At 44.3% G+C, this 11,356-nt stretch overlaps 1 protein-coding gene across 1 annotated transcript; it reads left to right on the top strand.

The window, feature by feature from the left end:
- Positions 1 to 3,713: 3,713 nt before the first annotated feature.
- Positions 3,714 to 8,609, top strand: gal3st2 (galactose-3-O-sulfotransferase 2; the record flags this gene model as incomplete). The annotated part of the gene is made up of 3 exons (XM_067245718.1): positions 3,714 to 3,790; positions 4,493 to 4,787; positions 7,337 to 8,609. Coding segments are annotated over 3 exons (1,257 nt in total), but the record flags the coding sequence as incomplete, so codon positions are not given.
- Between the last annotated feature and the right edge of the window lie 2,747 nt (positions 8,610 to 11,356).

The raw sequence follows: 11,356 nt of genomic DNA, 5'->3' as shown, positions 1-11,356 counted from the left end.
TAAAGAACCCCCTTTGAAGGTTATTCTACAACGTAGGGAGTCAGGTGGCTGAGCGGTGAGGGAGTCGGGCTAGTAATCTGAAGGTTGCTAGTTCGATTCCCGGCCGAGTCAAATGACGTTGTGTCCTTGGGTAAGGAACTTCACCCTACTTGCTTCGGGGGGAATGTCCCTGTACTTACTGTAAGTCGCTCTGGATAAGAGCGTCTGCTAAATGACTAAATGTATATGTAAATGTAAATGACGTTACCCGGCAGTAGAAGATGGAATCGCGATTCAAACAGTACCATCTGCTAACTGAAAATATGCCCCCCAAAACGTAAATAAGCTTGACATTTATTTAGTGGAAAATCGCTCATTCATAAAAAGCTCACTGGTAGCGATCATTGTCAGTAACAACGCAAAATGCAATATAGCCCTGTGTGGAGAAGCTGCCCCGGTAAATTCTACTACTTCAGTACAGTACTAGACTACTGCTGTGTTCGTCTTGGTAGCGATTGCGTTGGTTGAATTCGATTAAACGTTCCGTTGTACGGTTTAGGCTGAAATTAATTATTTTCATGAACAGATTGACAAAGTTTAGGCTGTGGCAATGAAGTTCAGGTTAGTAGTCAGATAGTTTCACCTATTGAAAGACTTTTGATTTAAGTAAGGGGAGTGCCGAACATGTTCTGTTGCCGTTTGACTTCCTAAACAGCTGTGTAAGTTAGATGTTTTTGTCATGTGTCTCGCGTAGGCTACAGTGGATAGCAAATTAACCACCGTTAGCTTCACTTTTCACCACAAAAACGCAATTTCTACTTAAACCATGCAACTGAACGTAAATAAAAATACAACCAACGCAATCGCTAACAAGACGAACCTTTTGACACCGCCGTTGTGTATGTAGTCCAAATATTGACTGATCCTTAGGGGGGCGAAAATAAACAAATAATATATATGTGAGACAACAAAGGTTGTGCCCTTGCCGAAGGCAAAGCACACCCAATAACAATAGTGTTTTTGCTTGCAGCAAACACACTAATAATAATAATATATATGTGAGAGAACAAAGGTTGTGCTCTCGCCGAAGGCTTGAGCACAATCAGCTTATCTGGAACCGAGTTTTTCGGAGTTTCCCATTTTAACTCAACTCAGAGTTCAGGGTTAGGCTCAGAGTTTGTTAAACCCGCTATCTGGAATACCCCTCTGGAGCGGTTCACAGCCGAGGACACCGACGTTCTTGTCAGGGCCGTAAAAAATAGAGAAGTGACATTGTATGGCGATGGGAGAAGAAACCCACCCAAATTAGCAGTTAAACAGGCATGGGAGGAAATTTACATTTAGTCATTTAGCAGACGCTCTTATCCAGAGCGACTTACAGTAAGTACAGGGACATTCCCCCAAGGCAAGTAGGGTGAAGTGCCTTGCCTAAGGACACAACGTCATTTTGCATGGCCGGGAATCGAACTGGCAACCTTCAGATTACTAGCCCTATTCCCTAACCGGTCAGCCACCTGACTCCGAATTGCCACAATCGTTCACATACATAGAGATTTCTCATGAAAATCTTTTTAATCATTGACATGAAAGAAATGTGACAGCCATACAATAAATCAAAACATTGTAACGCAGCTTCGCAGGAAGAAGACCCTGGCCTTGCCAGCAGTGCTCACGGGCCAAGCATGCGCCTTTAAAATAGCATCTGAATAACGCGCCACTGACTTTAGACTACGTTTTTCCTGGTCTGTGGCAGAATTGTTTTCTGAAACTGCAAAATAGCACCAGGGAACGTTTGCGCCAGAACACGCCTCCTTTTTTCGCTGAACCGCCCCCGGGAGCGCAAGGTCATTCCCTAATTTACCGACGTGCGTCTGTGGAGGGAAAAGTCCGCTGTGCGTCGAGTGCAAAAAAGGAATGATACATGCGTCGGTGTACAAAGTCAATTGCGCTTGTGCAAGATAGGGCCCTGTATGTACATTTACATTTACATTTATTCATTTAGCAGACGCTTTTATCCAAAGCGACTTCCAAGAGAGAGCTTTACAAAGTGCATAGGTCACTGATCATAACAACAAGATAGCCAAAAAACATCGCGAGTAGCCAAAACATGAAGCACACATTGTGAACAACCAAAGTAAGTGCCAAAGGGAAGAACCATAAGAGCATGTAGTTAAACAAGTCACAACCAAACAACATGAACAGCTATAAGTGCAAGTGTACCTGTGGGAAAAAGCAAGCAACAGTAATAAAACAATATATCACAGCGAGAACCAAAAATTTAAATCAGTTACCACTAACCACAAGAGCAACAAGTCTCTAAGCAAGAGTCATTGTGATCCTTGAGGAAACTAACATCGGGTCAAGCGAACCGTTCCTAAGTACCGTTGTACTCCCGGAACAAGTGCGTCTTGAGCCTTTTCTTGAAGGTGGAGAGACAGTCAGTGTCTCTGATGGAGGTGGGGAGTTGATTCCACCACTGGGGGGCCAGACAGGAGAAGAGCTTGTGTTGGGACCGGGCGGTCTTGAGCGGTGGGACCACCAGGCGGTTGTCTGAAGAAGACCGTAGGTGGCGGGTGGGGGTGTAAGGCTGCAGGAGAGACTTGATGTAGACGGGTGCAGTCCCGTTCACTGCTCGGAAGGTCAATACCAGGGTCTTGAATCTGATACGGGCCATGATAGGTAGCCAGTGGAGAGAGATGAGGAGCGGGGTAACATGGGAGCGTCTGGGTAGATTGTAGACCAGGCGGGCCGCCGCGTTCTGAGTGTCATGTCATGTCATGTGTGTAGTGTCTGTGTGTGTTTGTGTGTAGCATGTGTGTATTGTAGTGTGTGTGTCCTGTGGCTGGTGTGTGTGTGTGTGTCCGGTGGCTGGTATGTGTGTGTCCTGTGGCTGGTATGTGTGTGTCCTGTGGCTGGTATGTGTGTGTCCTGTAGAGTGTACCAGTAGTGTTGGAGGCTCTCTTATCCTTTGCCCTTGAGACGCCTCGCCTCACTTCACTTCACGGTTGTTCCACTGGACCCATGAAAGGGTCTGATGTTGATTTATGATATTGTTGTTTTTGCTGCATTACCATAATCTAGATGTTTCCCGCATGTTTTCCCCTTTGGGCGGCGTTTCGCTGCTTGAGCAAAGCCTAGCGCGGCTTTGACAAGAATGCCCACTAATTCTGCCGCTGGGAGCAGAAAAGTTGGAAATAAATCCACAGGAGTTGATGTTTAGAAGTTTGTCTCTTGTTAGAGAACTCCGAAAATCCTAGCAGAACACTGAATTAACTGACAAGACAAAACAAGGCGCACCGTCCTGCCGAGGTCCATCGTCGGCGCCATCTTTGATCAATGTTAACACAACAGTAAACGAGCAACGTACATTGTGCAGTGTTTGTGGGCCGGGCGATCAGCAGAGTGAGCTAGAGAGCTGCCAGGGTTAGGGTTAGTAATGTCTCAGCTAAAAACACACACATGCTGCACACTCCGTGTTCCACAACATAAAAAACATATTTTGACTCTAATAAATACAGTAAAATCACCGGAACAAACCAGGGGGCAAAAACAGACATGCAAAACCACCAAAATCTATTGGGGTCTTTGCTTCAAGCCAAGGAGCAGAGGGTGGGGCCTTGGATTGCATACACTTTTTATTTGGTTCTTCTTCAACTAGTGTAGGTTGTAATTCCTGCTGGTCCTTGCCTGCCCCCTGCAGGCAGTGGATGGTCTTGCTGCAGAGTCACCTGGGTAACCTATTGAGGCTGATGATGGTCCTCATGGTGCTTCTTACAGCCACGCAGATCCTGGGAGTCGTCTTCCAGTGCAGGTATCACATTATCATGTCACATTAAAGTTTTGTTAGGTCATAGACTGAGTATGAATATAACGCAGTGGTAGAGCAAGAGATCCTGGGTTCAAATCATCTACTCTGTCTCCAGCAGTGGTGAAGAAACACCATTCCATTGTTTAAAAACATGTATCCCAAATCACACCATGGACAAAAGTAGGTGGCTACTACAAGAGCACTGCTAAATGACAATAAAATGACACATAATAAAATAGAAACATTCTGCATTACTTTTTTCATTAGGAGACATTATAAATAAGTGCCTGATCATGTTTCAGGACAATTTGATTGACAGGTGTAGTATGTGTTTGGTTCCAGGAATGACAAGCTGATGGATGTGCAGTTCAGCATGATCCAGAGAACCCTTCCCTTACACTCAGCACACACACGTCCCAGCACAGAGACGCCAGAGGAGCGAGGAGAGAGGAGAGGAGGGAGGAGAGGTCAGAGGTCACAAGATGCTGAGCCGAGGCAGGAAGTAAGAAAGCACCAAGAAGAACTCTTCTCATCTTCAAATCCTTCCTTGCCGAGAGGACTTGATGAACTTGTCAACAGAATCCTAAAGTCCAAGACAAATACACGCCGAGTCCAGTTACACGCCATTGTTCAGAGTTTGGATTTGGCCAATGAGTTGGGTAGTCCTAACAGCCCTGCCCAGTCACGCCCCCCTAGTCTCCATAGCAAGAGTCAGGATTCATTCCCGGGATTCCCCCAGAATATAGCAGAGGTCAGAACATGTAGGCCAAAGAAGCACATCTTCTTCCTGAAGACACACAAAACTGCCAGCAGCACCATTCTCAACATTCTGTATCGGTATGGCGACAGCCAGAATCTGACCTTTGCCCTTCCGTATAACATGCACAGCCAACTGTTCTACCCTAACCTGTTTGCGTCCTACTTCGTGGAGGGTGAGCAGAGCAGGAGTAAGAAGAAGTTCCACATCATGTGTAACCACCTGAGGTTGAATATACCAGAGGTGAGTCCTGTCATGGATAATGTGCAGATGTTTTACATTGAAAATGCAGACCATTTGTGGCACGGTATGGTTAGGGTTAGGGTTCACTGCAATACACTACGTTACGGTACAGTACACTGTTACGTTTGGGTATGTTACAGTACCTTACAATATAGTATGTTATTTTGCAATAAGTTACAGTATGTTACAGCACACTACTATGTTGGGGCACGTTACAATAAGTTGCAGAAAGCAATGTTACGTTGGGGAACGTGACAGTATGATTAGTTACATACAGGCATGGTACATTGCACTATGTTGGGGAACATTACAGTTTGATTAGTTACGTACAGGTATGGTAAGTAAGTAAGTACATTTTATTTATAAAGCACACTCTTAACACAGCAAGGCTGACCGAGGTGCTGAACAAAAGCACAAAATAATAATACAAATACATTTAAAACACTATAAAAAACAAAATACAAAACAGTCAACAACAGCAAAACAAGCAACATCACAACTCAAGAGGCAGTGGGAAACGCCAGTACATATGTGGGTCTTAAGTCTGGATTTAAAAGCAGACAATGAGGGAGCCTGCCTAATAGACAGGGGAAGCTGATTCCACAGCTTAGGACCAGCAACCGCAAAGGCTCTATCACCTGTGCGTATAAAGCGTGATCGAGGAGTATACAAAAATAGCTTGTCTGCAGACCTCAGTGACCTAATGGGTGCATGCAATTTTAAGAGGTCCGAGATATATGAAGGGGCCTGTCCATTAAGAGCTTTAAAAACAAACAACATTTTAAAACGTATTCTAAACTGGACAGGAAGCCAGTGCAAAGAGGCCAAGACAGGGGTAATGTGGTCAAACGTTCTAGTGGACGATAAAATTCTGGCAGCAGCATTCTGCACCATCTGAAGACGGGCAATTGAGGACTGGGGGAGACCATCATGAAGGGAATTACAATAATCTAAACGTGAGGTGATAAAAGCATGAATAACAGTTTCAAGGTCTTTAAAAGACAATGCAGATTTAACCTTATAAATCAGTCGTAACTGATAGAAACTATTTTTCACAACTGAGTTTATCTGCTTAACTAACCCAAGGTCCGAGTCAAAAATTAACCCAAGATTCTTAACATGAGAGCTGACACTAGGGAAAACATTACTAATCCTATAAACAAGTAGAGTCAGGTGGCTGAGCGGTGAGGGAGTCGGACTAGTAATCCGAAGGTTGCCAGTTCGATTCCCGGTCATGCCAATTTACGTTGTGTCCTTGGGCAAGGCACTTCACCCTAGTTGCTTCGGGGGGATGTCCCTGTACTTACTGTAAGTCGCTCTGGATAAGAGCGTCTGCTAAATGACTAAAAATGTAAATGTACAAGACTAGCTCTAGAGCCAGCAGGACCAAAAATAATCACTTCAGTCTTTTCATCGTTCAGTTGGAGAAAGTTACTTGAAAGCCACTTTTTTATATCCGCAAAGCAGTTTAAGAGAGGTTGAACAGAATCATTGGGTTTCAAAGGCAGATAGTTGTGTGTCATCGGCATAAAACATTTTTCAAGTTGAATAAAATTTCGATTAAAGTCTGGAATTATTTTGAATAAATTATTAATTTTCACTTTTAGATTTTCACATTTAATGTTTTCAGATTCAAAACTTTTTTTTTTACGGCTTCAATTTCTTTTGAGTTTCAGGTTGTTTTTTTGTTCGTTTTTTTTTTTTTTTGGTATATGGTACAATACATTATGTTGGGGTACTTTGCGGTACACATTCGGTCCAAATGCCGACCAATCATTCAGTTCAATCCATTCAAAATGATTGGTCATGTTTATAACAATCCTTTAATTTGACTGTCAAAGCTTTAGATGTATTGGTTGCTATTAGGATGTGAAGTTTATTTAAGAAAATATGACAAAAAGTGAATCTCATCATTACTGACCTTGCTTTTGTATTTTGAAAAACCCCTAAACGTTTTGGAATTGGAATGGTTGATATGGTCTCAAAACGAGGCCAAAAGTTTTGCGAATATAAAAAAACTCAGTAAAAAAACACAAACACAATCAGGTTTTCCATCCGACCATCCTGTCCATGTTCCCATGACAACAGGGATGAAGCTTACTCCCCCTAGAGGCTGAATGAGGTACACCAGTGCCCAGCCAAAAAGCATGTTACGTTGTGTTGCTGTGAACCGGCAGCAGATTCCATGTCTGTAGAGGTAACACATCTGTAGAGGTAACTGGCTCCCACATCTGTGGGAGTCAGGCTAGTAATCTGAAGGTTGCCAGTTCGATTCCCGGCAGTGAAAAATGACGTTGTGTCCTTGGGCAAGGCACTTCACCCTACTTGCCTCAGGGGAATGTCCCTGTACTTACTGTAAGTCGCTCTGGATAAGAGCGTCTGCTAAATGACTAAATGTAAATGTAAAAGGTAACACATCTATAGAGGTAACACATCTGTAAACATTGTTCCAATAGCAATGGTCAACCCAAAAGTAAACGTATGTGGAATTATTACGATCTACACTATAACTACTGTTGTGTTGACCCTTCCTGTTACATTTCTCTCAGGTGAGGAAGGTTATGCCTGAAGACTCATTCTACTTCTCTATACTGAGGAATCCTGTCGACATGATGGAGTCAGTCTTCATGTACTACAAAAGCAGCCCAGCGTTTGTCAAGAGTAAAGATCTTGATGACTTCCTGGGCAACGGTTCAAGTCATTTCAACATGTCTCTACCCGGCAACCACTATGCACGCAACCTCCTGTCGTACGACTTTGGTTTTGACAACAACATCGCTGCAGATGACCCTGGCTTGGTGAAAATGGCTTCCAATGTGATAACTGCAATTCAGCATGATTTCCAACTCATTCTTATATCCGAGTACTTTGATGAGTCAATGATCCTGCTCAAATACGCCCTCTGCTGGTCGCTGGATGATGTGGTCTCCTTCAGACTTAACAGCCGCAATCAAGGCTCACGCCGCACTCTCTCGTCACTCACTGCTGACAAGATCCGAACCTGGAACGCCCTCGACTGGCGTGTTTACCTGCACTTTAACGCCACCTTCTGGAGAAGAGTGGACACTTTGGTGGGTCGGAAGGAGATGAAGCGAGAGGTGGCTCAGTTGCAGGAGCGACGCGCCCAGCTGACAAGAACCTGCCTCAAAGAGGGTGGGGCAGTTGACCCTTCACAGGTCAAAGATACCGAGCTGAAGCCATTCCAATATGGCGCAGCCATTATCCAAGGTTACAACTTGAACCCGGGTTTGGACGGCCCTGACAGAACTTTCTGCCAGAAGCTCATCACTCCAGAACTGATGTACACGAAGGCTCTGTACACCAAGCAGTTCCCAGAGCTAGCGGCCAAGCACGTACAAGCTGCCAGGATGGCTGCCTCAAAGCATCAGGCCAGGATGAACCAATCAGGTCCAGGAAAGGCAAAGGAAGCCTAGTCTAGGGTGGGGCCTGGAGTGAGGTCAATAGGAGGACAGTCTAGGGTGGGGCCTGGAGCGAGGTCAATAGGAGGACAGTCTAGGGTGGGGCCTGGAGCGAGGTCAATAGGAGGGCAGTCTAGGGTGGGGCCTGGAGCGAGGTCAATAGGAGGACAGTCTAGGGTGGGGCCTGTGGTCAACAGCGAGGTAGTTTTTTTGCAGGTTTGATTCATTCTGAAATCATTGTTCAGCATTGTCTCCTTTTATTCTATTTTATTTAAGTGGTTTCAGGTACAACACCTTTCACTGTATATTGTACCATGTATAATCATGTATGTGACAAATACAAATCTTGACTCTTGAATCTGAATCTTGAATTTAATGCATAAAACTTTTCATAAATGTAACTAGATTTTCTATAAATGTACATTATGCCAGAAAGTCTATGGTGAATTATCATTTTCACGTTGGGACAGTTTTACAGGAATGTCTGGTTAAGCAACAACACGGTCTAAGCTTGATAGTAAGCCTGCCCCAGACCAGGTTAGTTTTTCAGCATACGTTGCCATAGTAACTGAGTTCAAACTACGTTGAGCTGGCTTTATGGAACCGAATGAACTGGAAATGAGTCGGACTAAGCCTGGCTTATTCAGTAAACTCACTTTATGGAACAAAAAACTAAACAACAAACCACAGACAAGAAACTAAAAACCTATCTTACAACTGTTGGATAACATGATACACTGTCAGTCATTTTATGCCTGGTCCGAACTTAAGAAAACTTTAACAAAATGACTGGACTTCCCTCAGGTAGGACCTCCTAAAGGAAAACTACAAATAGTAAAAAAAAAAAAAACTCCTGACACCTTGACACCCTGCTATAAGCAGTTTTACAATTATAGATATAATAGTTAATGTTTTGTTCTCTATGAACACCTTTTAAGTTGATGAGACCCTCTGAGAGTTGTTTAACAACACAGATAGCTCAGTGTCACTAAGACTAATCACATTTTTGGGCGCCCCACTACTTGCCAACCAATTATGTTCCAGCAATCCTGTCGCTGCCAATAGCCTTCGGCCAAGTGAGCCCTTCCTCCTTGTCTTTTTTTACACAACCTATTGCAGCTTTAAAATGTATGAATGTATGTTTGAAATGCTAAACAAAGTGCCTCTTTGTCGTGACCTCTCATAGCAGCAGGTAAGACATATGAAGGCTTTCTACCAATACTACTTTTGGTGCTTCACAAGTAATGAAACCACCAGTATATCCCACATCAACACCTACAGTCTTATCACTGTTGCACTTGTATAAGCAATGTTATAGTTGGGTGATCATGCCCTCTCATTGGCTGAATCAAGTTCCCGTCAAACTATTCCTGGTATTTCTGCCAGCTTATATGAATTCCTTCTGAGGGTGTCATTCGTATGTCAACCAGTAGGGAGCGTCCATGTCCTTGTCATTGCATTCAAAGCTTTTCTGATCAGCAATTATGACACAGTGGCGCCCTCTTGTGCTACAAGACGAATCTTCAGGTTACGGTCTGTGACGGTTTGGCAGGACAGCACAGGGCTGTAATGTTTTGGGTCAGTGCGTGTGTTCATGTGTGTGGTGCATGTGTGTGTGTGTGTGTGTGTGTGGTGCATGTGTGTGTGCGTGTGTGTGTGTGTATGTGCAGTCATGCACGCAGTGGGCAGCCTAGTCACCAGGCTTGTGTACTGAGAGATGGCTTGAGAAGACATGTTTAATATATGTGCACTCACACTGTTTGTGAGTGTTCTCTCTGTTTGTGAGTGTGTGTGTGTGTGTAACTATGGATATGCATACAAATTGCCCTGTGAAGACTGCAGTAAAACACAGTGACTGTGTTCAGAAACAAAGTCCCTGTTTAACCTCTGACACAGCTGCTTCAGCTCTCCTCCTCCGCTTCAGTTTCAAATGATTGCTGATGTTCTTGGAAACCTCAGTTTCAATGGATCACTATGTTGTAGTGTTGTTGCAGAGGAACTGAGATGCAAATGTGGATAGTTAACACATTAAACCAAATACCACAGACTGCAGTTACATCTAATTTAACCTTTATTTAATCATTGTGTTATCTTCGGGTCATTCTGACCCATCAGTCATTGTGACCCACCATCGTATTGCGACAACTTTACCGCATACAAAAACACGCATAAACACACACACACACATCCACACACACAAACATCCACACACACATCCACAGACGTGGGCGGACTGGGACAAGCTGATATGGGCGCTCTCTAATCCCTGTATGCGTTGCGTTCGTATCGACGCTGCCCAGATGAACACATCCACGACTCACTGCACTCCCTGGTCACACTGTGATACCTCTGCCCTCTGCTCACCTGCCTCGACACACCCCACTGCTCTCGCCATCCCTCCATCCATCTATCCCCCATCTCTTCACCAGCCAGCCACCCCCTCATCCATCCACCATCCCTCCATTCCCCCATCCCTTTACCAGCCAGCCAACCATCCCTCCATCCCTCCCCCAGAGGGATGTTGTGAGTGTGGAAGAGTCGGGCAGAGCAGAGTTCCTGGACTTCCAGGGATCTGCAGGCTGTGTCACATCAAGGTGCTCCAGGGATCTGCAGGCTGTGTCACATCAAGGTGCTCCAGGTGATGACTCCAGGCTGCAGACCAACACAGGAGTGTTCCTGCCCTCCTTCAGGAAGGTGAAACCTCCATGGCAACATTCATTCAGATAAGTAGAACCTCCATCACTGATTAAAGAAAGGAAAGTGGTTCCAGATTACCATGAACCACTGGAGAACTGCAAGGTTGTTACTGTAACCAGGCTCTCTATACTTTTACCTCAGAAACTAAAGGTCTGAACGCACGATAAGTGCTGTATTGTCTTCTAAAGGAAGCTTAACTGGCTGTACTCCCAGTTCCTTTATGACGATATAAATGCTACCTCTTACTTCATGTGACCACACGATGAGGTGCTCGTTACATACAACAGGTACCCTCTCTGTTCAGGCCTCATAAAAACGTCAGGGGTAACATAAAAAAAACATGTATAGAAAGAAAGAAACATTGAAACTAATTTCTTGAACAGAAGTATCCTGCTTGCTATTAAATGTTAATGTAAACACAGAACAGAATAAGGAATTAAAAGTAGGTGGTTT

Source organism: Osmerus mordax, chromosome 11 (genome assembly GCF_038355195.1).
Source record: "Osmerus mordax isolate fOsmMor3 chromosome 11, fOsmMor3.pri, whole genome shotgun sequence".
Classification (NCBI taxonomy): Eukaryota; Metazoa; Chordata; class Actinopteri; order Osmeriformes; family Osmeridae; genus Osmerus; species Osmerus mordax.
This window is presented reverse-complemented; position numbering and strand designations above follow the sequence as displayed.